The 26,362-nt window shown below is 38.1% G+C and overlaps 2 protein-coding genes across 2 annotated transcripts in view; one reads left to right on the plus strand and one right to left on the minus strand.

The window, feature by feature from the left end:
• lmnb1 (lamin B1) overlaps positions 1-7,772 on the minus strand; it is a 32,317-nt gene extending 24,545 nt beyond the window's left edge. Inside the window, exons 1-2 of the mRNA XM_032569010.1 lie at positions 7,234-7,772; positions 40-196 (exon numbers count right to left, since the gene is read on the minus strand). Of these exons, the coding sequence (XP_032424901.1) occupies positions 40-196; positions 7,234-7,586 (510 nt within the window). The 5' untranslated portion in view covers positions 7,587-7,772. The remainder of the gene's footprint in view (positions 1-39; positions 197-7,233) is intronic.
• Positions 7,773-10,603: 2,831 nt separating this feature from the next.
• On the plus strand, positions 10,604-26,362 carry sptlc1 (serine palmitoyltransferase, long chain base subunit 1). Its single transcript, XM_032569013.1, has 15 exons — positions 10,604-10,688; positions 12,633-12,740; positions 12,827-12,921; positions 13,707-13,800; positions 13,895-13,967; positions 15,200-15,332; positions 15,439-15,568; positions 15,741-15,830; positions 19,282-19,389; positions 19,941-20,036; positions 20,504-20,600; positions 20,775-20,829; positions 21,477-21,594; positions 25,425-25,498; positions 25,682-26,362. The coding sequence occupies exons 1-15, from the start codon at positions 10,635-10,637 to the stop codon at positions 25,773-25,775; spliced, it is 1,419 nt and encodes a 472-aa protein (XP_032424904.1). The 5' UTR covers positions 10,604-10,634; the 3' UTR covers positions 25,776-26,362.

The raw sequence follows: 26,362 nt of genomic DNA on the forward strand, positions 1-26,362 counted from the left end.
GTAAAAAAAATCCACATTCAAAATATTTTATGCGTTTACCTCCTGCAGTTGTTCCTGCATCTCAGATAGAGTATTTTCCAGCCCCCTTTTCTCAGACAGTGTAGTAGCCAGCATTGCGTCTTTGCCATTGAGCTGAGCCTCCAAATCCTTCAGTCTGGCCAGGGCTGCTGCAGCCTCTGTGTCCTTTTTGGTGTAGCTGGTAGAGAGAGACGGGTGAAATTAGAGTGTAATTTTCCCCCCTAATGTCCATATGTGATCACAGTGCATCTGGATATCAACGAGGTGTTGAAATTAAAAATATTTTGCACTAAACAGCAAACAAACAAAAAAAAGTGCAGAAACTTACTGCCTTATAAGAAATGTCTTCATCATTAGGAAAGCTGTGAAACCAGTAACCAGGCTTTCCCCTATTGTATTATAAGCCAGGCCATATGCTCCTACCCCCCAGGCTAAGCATTGCTTGTTTTTGTGTTTAGGGAGAAAATAAATAATTTTTTTTTAAATAAAACGGCTTCATTTTTTATTTTTAAAAAGCCAGACTGCAAGCAGCTCTGTAGAGCTGAGTGTTTCACTGGCAGTGCAGAATCATTCCTAAAGGATGAACTTTTTTTGGGCTTATAGTTGTTTGATAGAACACAAACCCGGGAGCGCGGACCAATCACACCACTGCCGCCTCTGCACGCTGGCTGCCTCGCGCGGTGTTGCTTTTTGATGTCTGAAGCTTATCACAGCCCACACATGCCTCATTTCACTCCACCTGGACACAGGCTGACCTGTATGGATATTTACATCAACCTCCTTGAGAACTTGTGTTTCTTTGCAGAATTTTTCATCAAGGTAGGAGTCAAGTTTAAAACCCACTGTGTTAGCTCTGCTTGTGCAGCTCTATGGTATAACCGTAGACCTAACCGTAGAGGTGTGTGTTGAGCAAGCTGTAAGAATGATATATCTTTGTGAACAAAGAATTATGTGCGGCATGTATGTTTACATCTCAACACACTGCCCAGCAGGTGGCTCTGCCTCTGCGCTGATAAAGTTTATGTATTTGTTCCCCGGGTGGCTGGTGCTTTAGTGATTAAGCGGTTCAGTGGAGGCGCTTTTCCGCACGCCTCATAGTCACGCATTATGCTGGTTTTATTTTATTATTATTTTCCATTATTTTTCAGGCTACATGATGCATCAAACCATATCAAATGCTTTGTTCACTCAGTCAGGCAGAGTTAATGCACGCGGCTGCACAGAGATCTGAAAAACGAGTTCCATAAACTCAGGCAACCAAGAGTTTCTGTGGCACTTATTAAAACTCAATAGACACAAACTGGAAGAGGTACTGAAGCCGCATAAATAAAATGTCCCGTTTGTCCCTCTGTACCCAGCAGAGATGATTGTAGTTTACCAAGATATATTTGTTAACAAACAGAGCTCAAACTCAAAGATTAACTCACAGCATCAGATTGTAGCTATGGTAACAAAAAAAATATATGAAGATTGTTCTTTGAACTTTTATGAAGTAAACTTACCAGCTTCTTAAAATATTAAATTTAAAATGTTTTAATTTATGTATGCTGAAATCACTAAATCAAATTTATCAGTATTGATATTCTCAATAAATGTTACATTTATATATTGTTGGTATGTGTTCAAAATATTAGAGGGGGAGCTTTCTCCAACATCTGACTTATTTGGATTAAACAGAAGTGCCAATAAATGATATTAATTTTAATAGTATTTTTTATTTGTTTTTAAGAGTCTATAGTTGTGGGTTTAAAACAAATTTCACTGGCGATGTCTTCCCATCCATTTTCCAACACCCTGGTCCCTAGCGGGGTCAGGAGGCGTGCTGGTGCCCATCTCCAGCGAACTCCAGTTTCATGTGAGATCCGGGGTACACCCTGGACAGGCCACCAGTCTGTCGGAGAGTAGCGATGTTTTCCCGCAACATATAACTACCCAGTAATATTTTTACATTTCCTATCAACTTAACATTGTTTAATACAAAAACACAGTGCAGCGCCTCAGCAACCCAACCAACGGGCTTAGCAAGTTTTCTGGGGGAAACCCTGCAGTAACTATTGGCCTTATATATCTTCTGGAGCGAACTTAAGTACCATTACTATTGCATTGTCAGTGATAATTTGCCTAACATTGTCAGAACTTTGTTCCCAAAGCCGAAACACTGTTCTTGGCTAAATTCATTTAAGTGTTTCTATGAGGAGTTTCCTACATGACTTTAAATTAGAATGCGACAATGAGACGAGAAAGCCGTAAGATTTGTCAGTCATGCCTGTTGCCTGATTGATTCTATAAGTATTTGATGCAGCTTTTGAACTTTTTTGTTTTGCCTGTTGTCTCTTAAAATTGCATCTACAGTAGGAAACTGATGAGTGTATCAAACTTGAATGACTTCTAAACTCTGCAACTACAAACACACCAGTTCCTTGGGATATGCAATAGTTAGTTACCTGCTTCCCAGCCATACACAGCAAAGGAGAAGATAGAGAGAAATTGTCAGTTTTCAAACCTATTTACTTCAGGGTTTCCCCCAGTGTTTTGTAAGCCTGGTGGGCCACCAGGCTTTACTTGTGCTCCCACCAGGCAAAGCTTTGTTTATTTAATCTTTTATTTTTTTGTATGTCTGCCTTTTTTAAGACTTCATATTTGGAGTTTAGGTATTGTTAAATATGTCACATTATCTTCTTGTGATATTAAAGGTCAACTACAAGCCTTTAATTAACTCAAAAACACAGTAGGCTGCTGGACGACTGCCCTAGCGCCCCTGCAATCTGTGCACCCTTAGATTCCACTCCTGTTTCAATGAACCAAAATTAAGATCCTATTGTGAACTATCCAGGTCAAGAACAGAATAAGATCCAACTTATGGTAACTGCAAACATCCCTTCTGTATACTGTACTGGATGAAAGTATTGTCCCCCTTGCAGATTTTTTTGTCACTCTACTAAATATTACAAAATTATAAACTAGGTAAACACAAAACAGTTTTCAAAAGACTGTTATTTATTTAGGGGAAAAGCAATCTAAGTCAACGAGAACATACATGGAAACAAAGTAAACCCACCATTCTTGAAATTAGAATTTAAGAGTGATGAGCCACATTTGTTGGACAACAAAGTTAAAATTTACTGCTGTCAACAGCTGCAATGTGACAGTTCCTGAAATCAGATTTAAGACAATATCAAGCAACATACTGATTTATGTTAACACTCATTTAATAAGTGAGTGTTGTACAAAAAAAATGCACATCAAATACTAGAATGTGCTTACTGCTACAAAAAACATTTCAGAGCAACTTTCTGTAAAATTGTTCTTTTTACGATAGAGTACCAATAACTAACAACAATAACTATCTAAAGTTAATTACCGCGTAGGCCTGTCACGATAGCAAATTTTGCTGAGCGATTAATTGTCTCAAAAATTATTGCGATAAACGATAATATTGTTTGAAGACCTTTTTACACTGATTTAATGGAAATGACATATAATCCATGTGATTTCTTGCCAAAGATAGATACACTTTATTTTCAAAAGAACACTTAATGCTGAAACTGATAAACAAAATAAACAAAACAACCAAAAACAAAAATAAAATGGTCTCCATTAACAAAAAACGCACTTGAAAAAAAAACCTAAACAACATAAAGTAAAAGTGGAAATAAATACTGCATTCAACCAAAAGAGTGCAGATTATGAAGTCTGTATATCATGTTGCCGTTCAGTAATAATTAGATTTAAATAGAGAAGATGGGCACATCGACTACCTGATGCAATAATTCACACTACATGATTTTTTGCTCCTATTTTTCCCCTTACAACAATCTTAGAACGTTGGTCTTTCTAAGATTGTGTGGTGTGTTACGGTAGATCATCCTTGCCGCTCCGATCTAAATCAGGGGTTTTTCCCGACTGGGAGCTTTAACGCAGCCTGTTGAATGTGACAGGCAGCCAATCAGAAAGCGCGGATTCTCCCCCGCACTTTCTGAGGGGAAATTACGTCGGGGAATCCCAAACAGCTGAAACGGCGCAACCCGAAGTCCAGCGGACATTGGAGATGATATGTGGAAACAACATTAATGTTTATTCAACATGCAAAGAATATAGCAATGACAAGGGGAGGAGTTGGAGCGAAAGTGCTACCGCAGTTGATAAACCCGGTAACTTTTCAGCTGTTCTTCGTTAACGTGACGTAAATAGGTTCTAATGATTTTCATTCAGTCAGGACTGACACTAGCCACATGCATTGCAGGTAGATTGTAGTAAAGCATTGATTAATGCCTGGTTTTAAAATTAGTTCACTGAACTTGTAGCCATTATTTTGTGCCCATTGTTGGACACCACACGGCAGGACCGAACCCGATCGAACCGTTATACCTAGGATTTCTGTCGGCTAATGTGTGGTCTGTCAGGTTTTGAAAATGGGCCGACAATCGGCCGACAGTGTGCGCTTGGGCTTTACACTGAGGAAATGAGGAAGGGACGGTCAGTGGAGAGCACCGGAGTTGAGCCTTTTTTTCATTCAGTGTCATTAACAGAAAAAGAAAAAGGAGGGAAGAGACGATAATGCCGATAATTAAAATGACGTCGATAGTTTTAATTTATCGTACGATTAATCGATTTATCGTTTATCGCGACAGGCCTATTACCGCGGTGAAGTTAGCTCCATGTTGGAAATTTGTGCTCTGCGGAGTAAGCGGTGTCTAGCTCAAGGTTGATCCGATACATGAATGCTAATTTCGGACAGCTGTTCTCAACCCTCTCCCGTCAAATGCTCCGAGGTTCGTCAACAAATTTCCTAGCCAAACACTCCTGAGAAACAAATCTAAAGATGTCTTGCCTTGTGACCAACTGACACAAAAAAGTTGTAATTCACGCTATTACATGAGGCACACTCATTTCTATTCAATTTAAGGCAGTTTCAATATTTCAAATTTTAACATTAAATATATTTTTTTCTTCAACAGCTTTCAAGTCATGTGACCCGATGACTCAAACTCAATGTGAAATTGTTGTATAACACTGGATAGATGAGGCACACATTGTTTTTCTATTTTGACCCTTTTTATATTTTTTCCATTACTATTTTAGTCAAAATATATAATTTTTCTTCTATAGCTTCCAAGTCATGTGACCCATTCATTCAAAGAGAATACAAAATTGTTCTATTAGACTGTATAGATGAGGCATACTTTAAAAAAATAAAAATGAACCCTTTTTATATTTTTTAGGAGTTTTGTAGTCAATTTATGATTTTTCTTCAATAGCTTCCAAGTCATGTGACCCATTGACTCAAATCAGTGTGAAATTGTTCTACTTGATCGCATAGAGGAGGCACACTCTCTAAATGGGACTGAAATGAGTATATTACTTTTGGACCTAAAGAGGAACGATCTAGAGTCAATGCACAGCTTCAGTTATTACAACTAAAAACCAGCGATCAGGCCCGAAACCTGGGAGTAATGATGGACTCTGACCTGAACCTCCAGAGCCGCATAAAGACAGTTACAAAGTCGGCCTTCTATCACCTGAAGAACATTTCCGGGATTAAAGGACTAATGTCTCAGCCAGATCTAGAGAAGCTCATCCATGCGTTCATCTTCAGTCGTATTGATTATTGCAACAGCGTCTTCACAGGTCTGTCCAACAAACGGCTGCAGCTGATCCATAATGCTGCTGCTCACGTTCTCTCTAAAACCAGGAAGATAGAGCACATAACACCAGTTTTAAAGTCCCTACACTGACTCCCTGTAGCTCAAAGAATAGACTTTAAAATACTGTTGTTGGTTTACAAATCACTGAACAACTTAGCACCACAATACATTAAAGATCTGCTGTTGTTGTATCAACCTTCCAGACCTCGCAGGTCTTCCGGTTCTGGTCTGCTCTGCATCACCAGAACCAGAACCAAACGAGGAGAAGCAGCTTTCAGCATCTATGCACCACAAATTTGGAGCAAACTTCCAGAAAACTGTAAAACAGCTGAAACACTGACTTCTTTTAAATCTCAACTAAAAACCCACCTGTTTAGAATTGGATTTGAAATGTAATCAATTACAAATTTATTGATGGAACCTGACAATGCTGTGTTTTGATTGTTGATTCTATCTTGCATTGTGTTTCTAATGATGTAAAGCACTTTGAAATGCCTTGCTGCTGAAATGTGCTATACAAATAAAATTTGATTGATTGATTGATTGATTTAGGGTCTTATATATTTTTTTCAAAATATAACATTTTTTTTAAATTTATTATTTTTCTTCAACAGCTTGAAGGTCATGACTTATTGACTCAAAATCATTGTGAAATTGTACTAATAGGCTGGAGAGATGAGGCACACTCATTTTTATTCTTTATCAGTGGGTAACATGACATGGAAGCTATTGAAAACCTTTCTTGTATTTTTTTAATATACAATTACAGAAGAAATATACAAAAAGATTAAAATGGAGGAAAAAACGAGTGTGCCTCATCTCTCCAGCCTATTAGAATAATTTCAAAATGATTTTGAGTCTTTGGGTAAAAGGATTTGAAACTTATTGAAGAAAAATATATTTTGTAATATTAAAATTATTTAAAATGACTTAATTTGTTGACGGTCCCTAAGTGAATCTCCAAGCGTTTGAGGGTGGAACGGTCGAGAACGGCTGGCCGAAATTAGCGTTCATGAATCGGATCACCCTTAAGCTAGACCAGGGGTCCCCAAAGTCGGTCCTCGAGGACCGGCATCCTGCATGTTTTAGTTCTCTCCCTGGTGGTACCGACAACCTTTTCAGCATGTCAATGCTCTTCTTAGGCCTCTAACGAGCCATCATTTGATCCAGGTGGTTAAACCAGGGAGAGAACTAAAACATGCAGGATGCCGGTCCTCGAGGACCAACTTTGGGGATCCCTGAGCTAGACACCGCTTACTCTTCGGAGCACGAATATAAAATATCCAATTTCAAACTAACTTCACTACGGTAATTTAGTTTGCGTCCGCCATAGCATGAAGCTGAAGTTTGCTCCCGGACTTTTAACTGAAAGTCAATCAAATCTAAACCAATTTTATCATGGGGTGGACTCGTATGACGTTCCCAGTGCAAACACCAACTGAAACCCCAGATCCACTTGCCCGTGTAATGTTTCAAAAGTGGCTCGAAAGTTTGAGTAATGCATTTTGTGAAGCATTTGTGGAGTTACGTTAAGTGTTACACAGAATGACAGCATGAATTGAAAGCTTACTTCTGTTGAAGATGCTCATGATCGTATTTGACCTTTCCCAACTCAATCTGCAGCCAGGCCCGCTCCTTGGAAGAGTCATCCAAACTCCTCCTGGCGTCGGCTAGCTCCGTCTCATACAGTGCTTTCAGTCCACCGAGTTCCCGACTCCTAGTTTCCTCTTTTTCGCTAATCTGGAGGTGAAGTACGTCATTCTCAGACTCTAAGCTACGCACTTTATCGATGTAAACAGCAAGGCGGTCGTTGAGGTCTCTGAGCTGTTGTTTTTCCTGCAGCCTGGTTATTCTGGTCGGACTTAGCGGTGTGGCGCTGCCGCCGCACGTGCCTCTGTGGGCGGTGGGAGTTGCAGTCGCCATTGTGGAGAGCGGCTAAGTCACTGTGAGCGTTAAAGAACCCTGGCAAAACAAATATGCCGTCTGTAAATGTGTGTTGGGTCAGATTCAACCTCTAAACTGCCGCTTCTTTCTTTAAAGTATATGCAGTCTCTTCCTGACCGAATGAAAGAAGGGGTTGGCTTTCTAACATGGCGGCTCGTTGAAAATGTTACGTATCATCCTGCTGGCCAATGGAGTATCGCGACGTTCTTCTTCTTCTTCTTCTTCTTCTTCTTCTTCTTTTCTATTATGGCAGATCACAAGCAACTTTAAGGTGCATACCGCCACCTACTGTACATGAGTGTGTAGCAGCATTACTTCACATCTATTAAATTCTATGTTTTAATTTTGTATTCTTAAGATAAATAAACAATGCTTTCCTTAATTTGTGAATATCTGTTATGTTTCCTTCATTTCCTAATATACCTTTAAGATTCCATTCATGCCCTATATTTCTAACTATTCTCTTTAATTCTTCCCTTTTGAGTTCATATGACTTACAGTTCATCAATATGTGTTCTACATTTTCTTTCTCTCCACATCTCTCACATTTATCATTATTTTTCCTCCCTACTGTATAAAGCATGTCATTTAAGTAGGTATGACCTACTCTTAATCTACTAATTATTATTTCTTCTCTTCTGTTTCTTTCATTAATGCTTCGAATTCGAACTGACTTTTGTACTTCATATAATCTTCTTCCTTTCTTATCTTCATTCGACATTTTTTGCCATTTCTCCATTTCTTTACTTTTTATCGCGACGTTTGTTCTTTTTTCTTTTAGGTCTTCTTCTTCTTTTATATTATGGCGGATCGCAAGCAACTATTAGTTGGCTACCGCCACCTACTCTACATGAGTGAGTAGCAACACTACATCCATTAAATTCTATTTTTTAATTTTGTATTAAGATAAATGAAATTAATTTATAAATAGCCACCATTTTTCTTCTGTTCCTAATATTCATTTTAAACTCCATTATTTTTCTGTCCTTACTGTTTTTCTCAATCTTTCCCTTTCAGGCTCATATTTTTTACAATTCAAAGATACATGTTCTACATTTTCTTTCTCTCCACATCCTTCAAATTTATCAACATCTTTTTCTCCCAATTAGACATAAAATGTCTGTTATATAGGTATAACATGCTCTTAATCTCATCATTATTATTTATTCCCTTCTGTTTCTCTCACTAATATTTGTAACTGACACTGACATTTGTATTTTGATATAAACTCCTTTTTTTATTATTTTCATTCCAAATTGTTTTTGGGTTTTTTTGGCATAATTCTATTTCTTTACTCTTAAAAACTAGAAATTTCTACCTAATAAGTATTCAAGAACAGCAAAACATTCAATAACTGAAAGATGTGCTCTAAGAAAGTGTCTGAGTTTTTTATTTTATTTTCTGACAGTCTTTTTTGTTGTGGCAAAGCATAAAGAGTAGTCTAATCTAATTGATGTAAAGCTGAATAGACAGAAGTATATTTACTGCTTATAGAGGTCAGGAAATTGGAAAATGAAAGAAACACATTCAAGAAGTTGGAGATCCACTTCTTGGACATCCCAGTCAATATTTTAGAATTATTTAAGAATTATTTAAGTGTTTCAATTATGATATAAAGTTTCAAAAATAATAATAATAATTATAAAACAACAACTAAGAGCAGTGTTGTAAAGTAACGAAGTAAAAACACTTCACTACTTTACTTAAGTATATTTTGGAGTACTTCATACTTTCCTCGAGTATGAAAATTTTTGATAACTTTCACTTTTACTTCACTATATTTCCGAACTAAATTGCATACTTTTACTCCGATACATTTTCAGTGTGTGGTTTAGTTACTCGTTACAAAAAAGCGAGAGAGAGAAACGCAAGTGTTTTGACCCCACCTACTGATTGACTGCAACAAAGTCGGTAGCCTACTTGCCTGGGCTTGTTCATCACCACCAATAGGATACACCTGTTTCGCTTCTCCCATTAAACACAAAGCAAGTCTCGCAATCAGCAGCAGTCACATGGAGGAGGAGACGGAGACCACAACGACTGCAACTACGTCGGACACGGCTCCAGGGGAACCACCAGCTGGTGACGAGAGCCCATGGCCTTATTTAAACACAATATACTCTTTCGTGGGTGTTAAAGATTCATTGTACCGCATGAAATGTATGTTATTCCTGCCCAAAGATGTGGAAATTCTATCTTACAAAAACTCCCTGTCCAACTTGAAGAAACACATCGACGCAACTTCTTATGAAATGGTTATAATCCTCCTATTTCAGTAACTATAGCTTGATCACTAGGCACTATTGTGAAATCTTGAGCATAACGTTACCTGTATAAATGAACTTTGTTTGGCATTGTTTCAGTTCCACATGTGGTGTATTTAACTTAGGCCTAATGTTGACTGTAGCAGGCTACCTAGACTCCTCTGTTCAAGGGGGGACGGAAGCCATAGTGATGGCAATTTAGACTAAATTTAACGAATAATAATCAGGTTAAGTTAACCTTGTGCTATAGGTAAAGCACCTAATTTTCTTAACTAAATGATGCCTGCAGGTATATCTATTAGCAGGTTTAATTTTGCCTGCACTTGGTTGTGTACATTATTTTAAGTGTATTTGACAAGTTTACCAAAATATAAAAAAAGTCATTCAAACTACATTTGCCTTGTTTTACTTTTTACTTGTACTTTTCATTACATTACTTGAGTACATCCATTTTTACAGCAATTTCCATACTTAAGTACAAGACGTTTCAGATACTTTAAGACTTTAACTCAAGTAACATTTCAGTCAGTGACTTGGACTTTTACCAAAGTCATATTTTGGAGAGGTACCTATACTTTTACTTGACTCTGAGATTTCAGTACTTTATACAACACTGACTAAGAGACTACACTACAGGTTTGCCAAAATCATTATTGTGTCTGTGTCGGTGAGTTTGTAATATAACTGTGAACCAGAGGGTGGCAGTAATGAAACTCAATTATGCCAATTGCCAAAGAAGAAGAAACATTAGCAGAAGCGGAATATGGCTTCCGGTCAGCAATGGGTGTTGGTAGAAATGGTACAAGCGTTTTATGAGGTAATGTTAGTCTTTTTAACTAGCCTATGGGGTAGAATTTATGGCATGCACATACAGATTCGTGATATTTAATTCACATCTTCCAGCTTAAAATATTTTGGCGCTTTCTAATTTGTTAACTGAGTAGGCCTGAATCTTCGTACACCGGAAAACATCGAGTAACGCGATAGGACCGGGGGACTAACGTAAGAGCGGGGGGAAGGAATTGTATACCATACCGTAAGACCTGGGAAAGCAACTAAAATGAGAGCGGGGGGCACAAACAAAACAGGTACCTGTGACCCATCATTTTCTGTGACCGCAGGGAGCGATAGAACGCAGATACGCCTTGAATATCAGCGGGAAGAGTATTTACGTAAACTGCGTAAATACTGATACATCTGGGATTGTAAACTTTACGGCTCCTTTATCACCATCACATTAACGGAGAAAATATAATGTATTACCTTGTATTTGACTTTGAAAACTGACGGACCTGAATGCCTCTGTGCTGTCGTTAAAATATGTAAATCAACCGATTAATAAATCATTAAGCATTAAGGAATAACTCTTAAGCGCTCTGGTAGTTTTTAACACGGTCTCTGCCACCTCTTCATTACTATCATGTCACACTTAAAATAAAATGTAACCCTCAAATAGCCAGAATCAGACTGGTCATCATAATCTGTGACCAGTGTGATCCTGGCGATTTGAGGGTTAAATATTAATATAAATACACACAGATTGTAGTGAAGTGGTAGTAGAACTATGAAAAATAGTTGTTTTAAACTCTGACATTATTTACTGGCCTGTACAGTAATGTCACAAATTATTATTATGATCAACTGTCCACTAAAATGGACAGATTAGGTATGGCCTAATTCCTCCACAGCGCCCCCTAGATAGTGATGTGCATTGCCTAATGCACAGGTGTCAAACTCTAGTCCTGGGGGGCCACTGCCCTGAAACTTTTAGATGTGCCTCTGCTGCACCACCTGAATAGAATAATTGGGTCATTAGCAAGGCTCTGGAGAACTTGTCTACTCAAGAAGGAGGTAATTAAGCCATTTCATTCCAGCGTTTTGTACCTGTGGCACATCTAAAAACTGCAGGACAGTGATCCTTAAGGACTGGAGTTTGACACCCCTGAAATGTACTGGTGGGGGAACTGTGCAAGATCAGTGACGACAGTGAGTGGGTGGCGTTGCTGGAACTCTTACGGTCAGCAGTCGCCATGAGGCTGGAACGGCGCTGAGTTGCGAGGACTGCCAATGCTGCTTGCAGCTTTAATCTCTACTTATCGTTTTTTGGTGTAACTATTCTTGGTGAAGTGTTTTTGTATCCGTGTCACCGAGAGGCGCAGGGGAGTTGAATAATTACATAAAACTCAGTATTTAATGTGATCTGCTGCTTTCCTTCTTTAAAATGTATTTACTTGGGAACAAAACAAATTCAAAAGGATACTTACACCATTCGTGACTGTTTCTACAAAAGTGAGGAAAGACCCTGATATGTCACAGAAATATTTTCAAAAGGCATGTCTGTGTCTAAACTCCTCAAAATCTTAAGTAAATGTTCCTTTTTTATCCCCCTGCTCATTTGGGTTTGCTTTGTGGTGAATAAAATATGTTTGGGACATATTTATATCAGCCAGAGGCTGCTGCATTGCTTGGAAAGCAGAAAGGACAGACTCGGTTTTTCCAGGCAAACCTTTTCCATTTTGGTTTTATTGTGTTTTACATTGTGGAATCTGCTGTGTGTTGTACAAAAATTGTAATTTAAATTAAATTTAAAAACCCAGAGACTAACTATTTAACATGCACTTTTAAAAATAGGGAAGCTCTTGCTCCATTGTTCAGGATTCTTTGACTATATATTGTGTTTTATGAATCCACTGATTTCTAAATTTTAAGTCTTTGAACTGATCATCAGCCTTAAATTAATCTTTGTGCTGGTCTTCCCCAGGCTCCTGCATATCACCTAATTCTGGAGGGCATCTTGATATTATGGATAATCAGACTTTTATTCTCCAAAACCTACAAACTTCACGAGACTTACAAACTGACAGAAAGGGTGAGCATAGCACAGTAAAAGCCAGATTACTAAAGTTTCTGAAGTTGTACACCACCAAACAGTTATTACCTGGATTTTTGTTACAGGAAAAAGAGGATCTGATAGAAGAATGGCAGCCAGATCTTCTTGTCCCTCTAATTTCAAAAGACCATCCTTCCCTTAAATACAACATTGTTTCAGGGTAAAACAACGTTTTATCCTTTTTCTTTCTTCTGTAATTTCACATAATTAGACAAGAAAACATTCCAATATGTGTCAGTCGAGATAGATTATGTTGCACATTGAATTAAACTTTTTTGGAAGTTTCTGATTTGGAAGTGTTGTTTCACCCTTAAAAGTTTGCTTCATGTTCTGTGCTTATCACACTTTGTACATAAATCAACTATTTTTGTAGCAAAAGTGATTTCATGATTATGATTTGGAAACTATGTTGGGACTTCTTAGTCTCCTTTAAATGTTGTGTCCCACCACTCTTAGATGGGATGTATCATTTCAAGGGATGGTTCTGGTTTTTTGCATTTGGACTTAGAGCTTAACAATTTAGCCACAAAATGCATTATTTACCTTCCACATAATAATGCACATGCTGTGCATTATTATTCACTGTATGTGTACGCTCACATCAGTTCTACAATAACTGTAGAACTGGCAGCAGAGAGTGCAGGCTCACAGACCATAACTGTCATGTCCTGAAGGTACACACAAGCCCAGGATATTCCCAACCTGTAGGATGTGAATTACAGTGATAGGGGTGGTGGTGGTTGATTGATAACCAAATGGTTATCAGTGAGCCTTCTGAAAGGGCCTTCTGTTACTGCTCTACATGCTTCAGGCATACGTATAGAGCCTAAATTAAAGGAGAACAGACATCCCACAGCATTTTTAGGTCTGAAAAACTCTTGTACTGTGTTGTTTGTACTTCAAATTACATGTGTCTTACATATGTGACTTGTTTTTCATTTTTAGACCACCCAGCCATAAAATCATAGTCAATGGAAAAGAGTGCATTAATTTTGCCTCTTTTAACTTTTTGGGACTCCTTGACAGTGAGCGTGTAAAGGTAATTAAAATATTTTTTCTTCACTTTTATTAGTTTGGATTTAAAATCAATCAACTGTGATTTCTTTTTTCATTGTTTTGTTTGCTAATAACAGGAAAAGGCTTTGATGTCACTAAAAAAATACGGTGTTGGCACATGTGGTCCAAGAGGCTTTTATGGAACATTTGGTAAGTGAACAGTGCTGCTTGTTGTCTTTAGTCTTCTGGAGAAGTAACTACACAATTTGAAACTACAAAAATAAATATGCTTAATAAATATTAAGCATTAAATATGCTTTTTAATCGAAAACTGTTTTGCGATTTAAAAAGTTGTTGTGCTGGGATGAAATGATTTTTCAGTCATATCAAAATAGATACTGCAATAGAACCTTTTTTTTGTTTTTTGCATCACACAAATTAAGGTAATTTTATTTATATAGCACAATTTCAGCAACAAAGCAATTCAAAGTGCTTACAAGGTAATTGAAAGTGCACAAGTCATGGGACCAACAGCGAGATGTTAGCGAAAGCCATGAAGAAGACAGCATGGACTAATCTTCTTCATGGTTTGTTTTTGTTTTTTTCCGATGATGTGAAACTGGCTCCACCAGAGCTCTCACAGCATCACACAGTTCATAAAAAGTTGTGCGTCATTGGAACGTGCTGAATTAATCGTTCTTCTGTAAAATCATCAACTACAATTTTCCCAAAACGCTGAATATGTAGCCACTTCCAAACATAAGAGGCTTGTTGCTCTAACACATAAATAAGACGCAGACGTCTCCTCTGATGGATGATAGATGAGCGCTAGCACCATGGCTGAATTATGAATAATATACCTCATGAAACTGTTTATATCCATTGCTGCCATTATTTTAATGATTAGACATAAAATCTGTGCTAGATATAATTTTCCTGCAAAGGATCTGAAGGACCTTCACCACTAGTACAGATAATATCTTTGTTAGTAAGTCTTCAAGATTGAGAGCAGTTGAGCAAATGCATAAAATATCTTCATGGCCCATGTCTGAGAACTTCACAACTTCTATTCCATAATTAAGTATTTTATCTGTATTGATGGGGCATATTTTTATTTCTTCTGAACAAAACTGAAACATTTTCAATTTCTGATCTAAAACTAGGTGCAGCTGTATTTGACATCAAGACATTTCTGTATACCAACAACACTGCTCATTTTCAGATTAGTGTTAGAATATCTTGATTTACAATGGGTACACTATGTCTGTGGCAGTGTACTTCTTATGGTTAGGCTGGCATTATTGTCCAGTCCTATTTATTTTCTCCCTTTCATACATTTATAGATCTATAGATCTTAGTAGGTTTCCTGATCTGATCTACTCAGTGTTGTTCCTTTCACTGCTTCCCTTGTTCTTCCTGTTCCATACCATCCTTTTCCCCAGATGTCCATTTAGAACTGGAGAATCGCCTTGCCAAATTCATGAAAACAGAGGAGGCCATTATCTATTCATATGGCTTTGCAACTATGGCTAGTGCGATTCCGGCCTACTCCAAAAGAGGGGACATGATCTTTGTGTGAGTCATGTTTACTTAATTCCAAGAGACATTTAAAATATGAATGTGAGTTCCTTATTATTTCAAATTAAACTCTCATATTGTTGGTTTTGTTTTTGGTGTCCAGGGATGAAGCTGCCTGTTTCTCCATCCAGAAAGGCCTTCAGGCATCCCGCAGCTTCATCAAATACTTCAAACACAATGACATGGAGGATCTGGAGAGGCTGCTAAAGGAACAAGAGGTGGAGGACCAGAAGGTTAGTACCAGTTTAGGTAGTTTTATTCTAACTTTTAAGTGTCATATTATGCTGTCAGCTGTCAAATAATTTTGGAGCTGCAGAATGTACACATGTAAATCTGTTTTTGTAAATTTTTTATTCTGCAGTTTTTTGCCTTCACATTTTTAAAATTGTAATGTTTTTGTTACAGAATCCTCGTAAAGCTCGAGTGACGCGGAAGTTCATTGTGGTTGAGGGAATGTACATCAACACCGCAGATATTTGTCCTCTCCCTGAACTGGTAAAGTTCACAAATAATAAATTTCAAGTACTATAAACTTAATAAACCCCTAAATGAAACACTGCTTCAGAATTATGGGGAAGCGTCCTTTGGCAGGATCGACAAAATTTTTTCAGTCTTGGTTTGAGAACTATTGCTATTAGTTTGTAAAATGGAAATTGTTCTGAGAACAAAACTAGGTCTTGTTGCTCAAAAAACAAAATGCACTATTGGACCTAGAGGCTGTGTTAAAAGTAGTGTTTTTTAACACTATTTGTGTTTAGTATAGAGGTAGGGTTTAGAAACACTTGTTAATCTGACTCCTGACAAATATTTACTTAGCATTAACATTACTTTTTGCACTGTCTGACAGTATGACCAATTTCAGTTGGATTGGCAAACTAAAACAGAAAACGTATAAAAACAAAGCTGTGTGAAGGAACATCTTCTAATATCAGTTTGATTTGTAAACACTGTTTTAAACAACCTCTACGTTGATGAATGCTTTACCATCTCTGTTAGCTTTTTGGTGATATAAGTAGAAACAAAAAGCACTGGAAAAGAGGAGTTACGCAAAGCGTTTGAACCAGAAGTTTAACTACACCATTTAATGATTCAACTTTAGGATGAGGAGACTTCATCCACCATTTATAAACATTCTCTCAAAATAAAATGAATTAAAGCTGCAAGCAGCATTGGAGGCCCTCGCAGCTCAGCGCCGCTCCAGCCTCATGGCAACCGCAAAATGTCTAGCAACGCCGCCCGCTCACCACCATTAATGCTCTCACACAGTTCCCGCAACTGTCCAGTAGGCGATACACATTTACGTGTTCAGCAGTGCTCTCTGATGGTGCACAAAAATCTGGTGCAGATTGGTTGATGTATTAAGAAGATATAGCTGATGGAATAATCTAGGGGCACAGTAGAGTCAAATTACCATTTAATGCTATTGGGCTCTTTAGAGGTTAACAAAGGTCAATCATAAGTTTGGTGCAAATTGGATGATGCATGTATCATTTCTCGTATGCAAACAGCAAGGGATTAGAATTTGCCATGATTTACCATCATATTGTTGTATTTCATTAAACACAGGTTGAAATCTGAATGAACCATAGAGTAAAAAGAAGAAAAACTGTAGGAAAACAGGTGACTTCTTGTTGAAAGGGGTCAGGTGATGTCACCTTTTGACAATGTGAATGTGATGAACTCTGGTCTGTGATGACACAAAAATAGTTTGATGAAGCTAGGAGCTCATGTGGGGAAGTTATTTCATCTTGATGTTTCATGGCGTACTGTGAGATTTCAGGCTTGATGCTTTGATGTACTAAAAAGATTTTGATAACCATCAACCTTCCTTGCCTCAAGACTTTGCTGACTGATTTTGAAGCCTGGATCTCAAAAGCTGTAGGAGGAGTTCGTTCACATACAACATGTCTAACAGAGACAAAATGGCGGCTTTCATCCAAAACGGCCGACTTCCTGATGGATTTAGACATGGCTCCATGAGACTTTTTTTTTTCTTTTAGGTCCTGTGAAGATGTACATGTGTATCAAATTTCATGATTGTTGGTCAAAGCATGGCGGGGGGCTGTTTTTTTTTTTTTTTTTTTTAAAGATTTCTAGGTGGCACTGTGGAGGAATTAGGCCACACCCACCAAATATTAGACTGCATTCCTGTCAGGGGGTTTAGAAATCAAGTTACTGTTTCAAAGTAACTATGCCACCCTTGTTAATAAATTAACTACACTATATATCATATGTGTTGTGGTAATAGAGTCCCATTGATTTTGCTGATATCTTGGTTTAATAACTGTTAGCTGCTAGCATATAGAACAGTAACTCGTGGAAAAAACCCAAGCACCAGAACGAATAGCAACACTTATCCCATGTGTGCAATAAACTAATTGAAGACCTCACCTGAGCTTCTTCAGTCTCTTCACTTTTCTTTAACAGCTTCACTATTCTAGCACTGCCATTCTCCTGAATATCTAGAGAGAGAGAGAGAGAGAGAGATAAACTGACAAGATGTTATAAATAAGTGATATTCATGGCAACATTCCCGACAGACCGTGTTACCTCATTTATAAGGAGTTTCTGACTCTGCTGCCTCTAATCACTCTGAGCTGATGAGAGAGAGGGGACGGGGGGAGGAAGGAATGCTGTGTTGAAGGCGCTGTGTTGCGCCTTCAAAATAAAAGCACGCGAGTGGAAGATTTAAAAAATTTTCGCAACTGCAGTGAAATTATTGGGTGGGACAAATCCACCTGTCTCCAATATTGGGGGGGGACACTTCCCACCCGTCCCCCCGGTTCCTACGCCTATGCTCATGCCACGTTTGTTGCCAATTAACTTTTTTATATGGAAGTTATAGCGTTTTTGTTTGCGAGTACACTAAGTTCGATGCTTGGCCACGCCACCTGAACATATACAAAAACTCTGTTGTTTTTTTTTGTTTGTTGTTTTTTTTGATAACCTTTTAATGCCCCATCCCTTAACTGCATCCTGACCCAAAATGAAGTCAGTAGCTTGAAATCCCTAGGACAGGGGTGTCCAAAGTGGGTCCTGGAGGGCCGGCATCCTGCACGTTTTAGTTCTCTCCCTGGTACCAACAACCTTTTCAGCATGTCAATGTTCTTCTTAGGCCTCTAACGAGCCATCATTTGATCCAGGTGCGTTAAACCACCTGGATTTTAAAAACACGCAGGATGCCGGCCCTCCAGGACCCACTTTGGGCACCCCTGCCCTAGGAGGAGCTTGTTAAAGTTTGAGTTGTGTAAAAGTGAAAAATGGACAACATTTTATTTTTGACCCAAAAAGGCTGCATCTCTGTACATTTTACAGGGCACTTCCAAGATACTTTTTTCCCCTTGATTTAGGGGGCTCTACCTACATACCGAATTTCAGATCTCTGCGACCTACGGTTTGTCCTATCTCACGTTAGGGGACGCTGTAGAGCAGTTTGGCCACACGCACTTTCGATTCCACTATTACCTAAAAATTTTAGTTGGGACGATTTTGGGTGCAGTTGGTGAATTTTTGAATATGTTAAACCCTCCAAAAAGCCACGCATATTAGAAAAATAAGAAGAAATCCTGCAATCCCGCCTTTGCAGCGCTTCGCTGCTTGTGCCTAATGAAGCAAACCTCAGATTGGTGCAGACAAATCTCCAGTTTTTGCCAGGTTTATATACATAAAAATTTTAAAGACGAGAATATATATTTTACTTTTTTGGTGAACCTTGTTCTTGTAAGATAAAAAAGTAAGGAAAGAAAAACTGCACTCAAATCTTCTGATTGAGTTCTTTCCTGACATTACAACTCAAATACTGCTGTAGTCCGTCCAGCCAACTAATACCCTGAATTGTACATCTATGTGTCATTGCTAACAACTAAACATAAAGAATGTAATTAAAGCATGTGAGGCACCAGGAATGTTTATTTTTATGATTTCTACTATCTGTCTAATTTCCCAGGTCAAGCTCAAGTATAGATACAAGGTGCGGATCTTTTTGGAGGAGAGTATGTCTTTTGGTGTGTTGGGTGAACACGGCAAAGGTGTCACAGAACACTTTGGGGTGAATGTGAGTATATCCGTATCTAAGAAAACAAAATAGCTTAAAAAACTTGTAATCTTTTTTTTTGTCAATGTTACCTGTTCAAATACACCAAATCAAAGTGCTTCTTACATTTTCTCATCCACAGCAATCCAAATTGTGTTCTTCTTATGAGAGGTAGTAGTCAGTTGTCTTGATCATAATCCTAAATTTCCAAGTTTTTTTTTTTTTTAACCAAAGTACAGGACCAAGGCGAAGAAAATGGCAGCCAAAATCTTTGCAGACCCCATACATCCTGGACACAAAGTGCTAAAACTTTTATTTGAACATTGAACAGTCAGGGCCCAAATCAATGCAATGTTCTAATTCACCCTTCTCTTCCTCTTTTGATCTGTCTGCCAGCATATAAGACAAAAAATATTTTTTGAAATTTTGTTTGTTTTTATGTATTTGTATTTCAAATGTCTTTGAGAGCAAAGGTGATCTGAGGTAAAATTCCTTGTTTGTATGTACAAACTTCGTAAATAAAACTGATTCTGAAGTAGAATAATAATCTGACCCATTTTTGCTCTGCACAGATTGACGACATCGATCTGATCAGCGCTAACATGGAGAATGCTGTGGCCTCCATTGGAGGATTCTGTTGTGGCCGTTCCTTTGTCATTGATCATCAAGTAAGTGGGATACATGTTTATTGAGGTGCCTGTGGGTCACGGAGGATGAATTGGTATATTTACCTGGACAACAAGAGTAGAAATTGAGTCCTAGCTCACGATTTAATTCTGATTTTTGGGGCCACGATGTGATTTCAAATTTGAGTCAAAACAAGTATTCATGATAATATTTGCTTTAATCTATTGGTGTGCAAAGAATTCTCATGATCTACCCCGGTCTGCTTTGCAAGGTAGAATGACAAATGAATACATTAAAGTCTCAAATTTATTAAACTTGAAATATCAATTCATGCTTAAATGTAGCTACTCTCTACCTGCATCCCTTCATTTGTTTTAACAAAACAGTCACAGAGAGAATGCTACAAGTTTCTGCAGAAAGCCTCCATCCAGACATTTTAATTAATGTTAATTTTGACATCAAACCACCTCATATTTAGCCTTCTACCTTGATTTTGTTTTTCTTTTAGCGTCTGTCGGGACAGGGCTATTGTTTTTCTGCCTCCCTGCCTCCAATGCTGGCTGCAGCTGCCATTGAGGCTCTGAACATCATGGAGGAGGATCCAGGTAGAAGATTTCATTTAGCTAATTTTCTCTCAGTGCACCATTTATTGGTCCCAGGTGCAGAGGATCATGAGACAAATGACTCCAATAAAGTGCTCTGCATTTGTGCCTCCTGTTAATTAAAATAATTTTTCAGATATTATGTTTTAAGATTTTGTTCTTTGTCTTGTTTTGTAGGTATTTTCATTGTTCTAAGAGAAAAATGCAAACATGTTTATAAAGCTTTACAAGGGTAAGTAATACAGGTTTTTTTCTTGTTTTGTTTTTGAGTGGCACAATTTTTAAAGAAGTGGCTTTAAGTCAAAACTTTCTAGGTTCTGAATGCCAAATATTTCCAGCATCAATAGATCACTGTCAAGAATATATATCTTTAAGATATTTATATAAAAATTCTCACAGGTAGTTGTGCTAGTAGCTAAACTCAGTAGTAAATTTAGAAAGAAAATACTCCTTTTGCTAATAGCTATAATAGGAATTAAGCAGGAATAATGTTCAATTTTGGTTATAGAACATTCAAAGGTTATACCATGTTCTCCACATGTTATATTTGAGCATGCCTATAAGGCAATTACATCCTTTTAAATGGAAAGCAGACAATAATAGGTGGCTTATCAATGAGATTTCCTTAATAAAAACCTCATTATGTAATCATCTCATTTGACAGTAAAACACAAGTTTATTGCAGTTACTTTCCTATGCAGTAGTTTTAGTGTAACATTAAAAATTGCAAAATGCATTAAGCTATGGAGTTATTCTTCTGCTTGTCTCCCAGAGAAGTAGACATGGTAAAAACAGAGACTGAAAACTATAATCTGCCTAGTTCCTAGTTCCTAAAGTTAAACTACTGTATTTAATGCTTTTTTGGTTAATGTTTAACAGAATTCCAGGTCTGAAGTTGGTGGGAGAACCATTTGCCCCAGCTCTTCATCTACAACTAGAAAAGAGTTCTGGCTCCAGAAGCTCTGACATGCAGCTGCTCCGCTCCATTGTAGATTATGTAAGTCTTGTGTTTTAGCTATAACCATTTCTGGTGCACTGGATCATATTTGGGACACACACAATAAGTAGCAATATTACAGAAATGAATGTCACTAATATTGAATTAAAACACATTAAGGGGCAAAGGTGGCTCAGGAGGTAAGAGTTTGTTTTGGGATGAACTCTTGGGTTCAAGACCCGCTTTGTCTGTCTCAGTCGTTGTCCTTGGCAAGACATGTTTGTGAATAAAAACGTAGGTCTGATGTTGAAGTTAGAAAAGCTGTCTTCAAATTCTAAATCTCAGAGGAGCTAACATTGAAAAATTATGTAGAGTTATCCCCCCTGAGCTTTTTTGATCTTAAAAGCATTCTGCAGGAAAGTTTGTGTAGAGCAGTGGTCCCCAACCGCCGGTCCACGGACCGGTATCAGTCCGTGGACCAATTGGTACCGGGCCACACAAGAAATAATTAAATATTTCCGTTTTATGTATTATCTGAGTCTGAAGGATCTTTTATTTTAAAAATCCTTTTATCGGATTCTCTCGGTTACATCTTGCACCAACATTGAGCCCACAAGCAGCAAAAAGAGTAAAAAACAGATCACATGTATTTGGAAAGTTTCTTTGTGAAGGGCCAAAGGCGCAGAGAAGAGACAGGAGAATGGATTTAACCCACTTGGTGATTCCCACATTCCAAGCCCACTCTGCATGATATGCGGTGACCGGTTCGCTAATGAGGGAATGAAGCCTTCAAACTGTTTCGCCACTGTTTGCATGACAATGATCCAACGAAAATGAAAATTTTTTTTTCCATTTCTGTTAACACATTTACATAAATACAAGACCAAGCACCCTGTGCATAAGCAACATACCTTGGGTGTCATTGTCTTCCATCAATCCCAGATGCATTACAGATAAACAAGCTCAGGGCTCCCATTAATTTGCCGTTATTGAGAGTTACAATTTTCATGAAAATAAAATGTTTGTTTTTGTGGCGCATCTGTATTTTATTTTGAAGGTGTAAACGTTACCATAACGACCAGAGTCAGAGAGTGTTAGGGCAGTGGTCGAGACGAGAGGAGAGGAGTAGAGCTTATGAGTCTTAAGTCTGGTTCACACGGCACGATTTCAGAAATGTCGGCCGATTTTCCAAACCTCTGTGACCACAGAGGAGCCGATAAAAGTCCAACAGGTTCCATCGGTTTGTGTGTCCAGCCACACAGCAGGAGCGACACACCACACAAGAACCGATTCCACTCACTAACATCCTGGTTCCAGAAGAAAATCCCGTAAAATCTCCAACATACCATAAGTGAATTTAGAATAAACAAAACACGGATAACGATGTAAACAGTAGTGATAGTTTGTGGACTCATTTTAAGTGATAAAAGATGTAACAAAAAGAAAAGGCGTTTGATAAAAGACGGTGGGTGGAGCCGCTCTATTTGCTGCACTGTGCACTAAACCTGGCTCTTAGTTGCTCGATGTCAGCTGTTTGGGATTCCCCTCCTTGCTTACATCACCGCGCTTTCTGATTGGCTACCTGTCACATTCAAAAGGTGGCGTTTTCGCTCCCATTTAGGAAAACCCATAGGCTGCGATAGTCGGGCCAAGACAATGTTGAATATGCCCGATTTTAAATCGGAGCATTCCGATGTTCTACCAACTGGAGCAGATCTGACACTACAAGAGGATCAGTTACCATTATCACAAGCGACAATCTTAGAACTCAGAATGCTCCAAGTTCGTCATAAGGGGAAAATCGGCGCAAAAAATTTAAAGTTGTGCCGCATGATACCCCCTCCATCCCCGGCTCCCCGGGCCGCAGTAAAATTGTCAAGCCTTGACCGGTCCACGGTGACAAAAAGGTTGGGAACCTGCTGTTGTAGAGGATAAGCAGAAGTAGTAGGGCTTATTTATTAAAATAGCAGCAGATTTGCTTATTTAATAACATACTTTATAACCATTGACCTTTTCTCCAGTGGTCTGTCTAACAGCTACAGTCTCAGATCAATACAGCCCTCCAGCACTGTCAGTAGCAGAAACAGCAACATTACACCTGTACATTAAATATAGACTACATTTGCTTTGCATTGCCCCCACATGATGACAATGATATAGATAATATTATATATTAGTCTTGATTAATATGGGTTGTTGCTATGTTGTTGTAGGGTGTTTTAAGATCTTGTTCAGTGTGCCCCTTTGTAACTTTTATCTGGATTTTAATGTGGTGAGTTGGATTCTTGATTTTTTTTAACATCCAGAACGCAGAAAGTCAGAGCGAATGAATACCTGTCTAGAGAGAATTCCCTGTCTATCCGGGTCCCCTCAAGGCTGCGTCCTTTCCCCTCTTCTTTACATTTTGAACACAGACGACTGTCGCAGTCGGCATGATAATAGGTTAATATTAAAATTTGCAGGTGACTCAGTGACAGTTAACCTTCTATATGATGATGAACATGTTCATGGCCCTGTGGTCCATGAATTTGTTGACTGGTGTGATAAAGCTTTTCTTTCATTAAATGTACAGAAAACAAAGGACATGTGCATTGATTTTAGACAGAAACCCCATAACACAAATCAAACAGTAATTAAAGGTCAGACAGTGGAGACAGTAGAAAACTACAAACATCTTGGGACTATTTTGGATAATAAGTTAAAATTTACCTGCTATTTAGACAACCTACAAAAAAAGGGCCAGCAAAAATTATTTTGTCTAAGGAGGCTCGCAAAGTTTCAAGTTGATAAGTCATTGATGATCCTATTTTAAAAATCATATATTGAATCTGTGTTTACCTTTTTCCCTCCTCTGCTGGTTTGGAAATCTTAGTATTAGATCAAAAAATGACCTTAGCAGAGTAATACATACTAGCAATAAGATCTTAGGGATTGAACAATGCTCACTTACAGAACTGTGTAAAAAACAAATCATTAGGAAAACTAAAGCCATTATTGCTGATACTTCTCATCCTTTACATGCTGAGTTCCAGTTTCTACCTTCTGGCATCAGGCTCAGACTCCCTTGTATAAAAAGTAACAGGTACAAGTTCTCTTTTGTTCCTACAGCAATATCTCTTTTTAATGTAGGACAAGACAGGGGGACTTGCACCTGATTTAGTGTTTGTAGCAACTGTCAGTCAATAATGAAATACACTGCTGTATTCTTTCCATTATGTGTTGATTTGCATTTCATGTCCTCTTGGTATGTTTTGTTGTTTTTGTTTTTATTATTATTTTTGTTACTTTATCTTTTAGTTTTTATACTTGCTGCAACATCAATTGGCCAATTTGGGATACGAATAAATCTGAAATCTGAACTTTGAGCCCCTGCTCTTCCAAAGATCTCTGCACGGCCCTGGCAAGACACTTCGCCTGCCTTGTCTGGTGGTGGTGTTCAGAGGGTCCAGTGGTGTGGTTAAATGGCAGCTTAGCTTCTCCGTCTTCCCTAGCTATATAGGAGTTTACCACCATCTGGGTATGAATGGGTGATTGACTGAATGTGTGAAGTGCTTTCGGGTCCTGTGGACCAAATAATGACCTTTTAGCATTGAAAACAGGTGACACAAGGGCCTGTTACCTCTTTGGTTTTTATAATTTAATCCCAGCAGCTGCTTAAAAATGCAATGCAGTTTCCACCTGTACCCTGATGCTTACATAAGCAAAATAAACAATAAAAGTAAAAAATGTGAACACTTTGACTTTGCAAGCTTCATTTTATACTTTGAATTCTGTGTTTGTGGTAGATCTTTTTAGCCACATTGTTTAAGACTGAAACAACCAATTAACCAATTAATGTTTGCATGCAAACAGTGTAGTTTGTCACCGAGTTTCATTGTTCTCTCTTTTAGTGTTTGGAACGAAAGGTTGCTTTGACTCTTGCTCAGTATCTGGAAAAAGAAGAGCGATTCCTTACCCCTCCCAGGTAAGGAAACTATTAAGGAAGCTTCCAAGAGAAGACCCTTCCACATCAAAATTGTGGTAGTCGAGATGGTTTGGGGAAAGTATTTTACATGTTAATTTACCATCAGCTCTTCAGAAAATGTTTATAATTGTGTGAAGTGAAAGGTGTTAACATTACCCATCACCTTGTCTTGTTTATCTCCAGCATCAGGGTAGTGGTCACCATCAAACAGAAGGATGACGACATTCAGAAGGCTGTGTCCTGCATCAGAGAAGCAGCCTCAGTTCTCCTCAAATAGCAGCAAAACCTTACTGGCTTTCACAAACCTGTAATGGCTTGTGAAAGTGGCTTGTGAAAGCCATTACAGGTTTAATGGGAAGCAGATATGGGGGAACACTGAGAAACACTGAAAGCTCCAACTCAAACTCTAAAGTCGCCACACTCAGTGTAACAGTAAGATCTCTGTCATTTTTATTTCATGTCTTAAAGCCATGTCATCATAAGAGATTAATTCATATATAGTGCAATAAATGTCTATTGTCATGAATATCAATATGGAACTTTTCTGGCCTTTTGGCTATAAGAAAATGAGGGCCCACAGCATTTAAAACAAAATTGTTTCAGTCTGTCCACTCCTTATCACAAATGGATGATGTACTATTTTATCTAATGACCAGAAGGACACCTTGTGCTTTTTGTTTAACCTGTCAGCTGGCTACTGGAACATAAACATGTGTTCTGACTGAGTTTGTATGCCACTAAGATTAACTAGAAATACATGATTGTTCCTTTGGAATCACATACTCTGATGTTCACTTTTGATACATGTACTTTGTGAGAGGTTACTGCATCTGATTTTTATTAAAATATGTAATGTAAAATGTA

Source organism: Xiphophorus hellerii, chromosome 8, assembly GCF_003331165.1.
Source record: "Xiphophorus hellerii strain 12219 chromosome 8, Xiphophorus_hellerii-4.1, whole genome shotgun sequence".
Classification (NCBI taxonomy): Eukaryota; Metazoa; Chordata; class Actinopteri; order Cyprinodontiformes; family Poeciliidae; genus Xiphophorus; species Xiphophorus hellerii.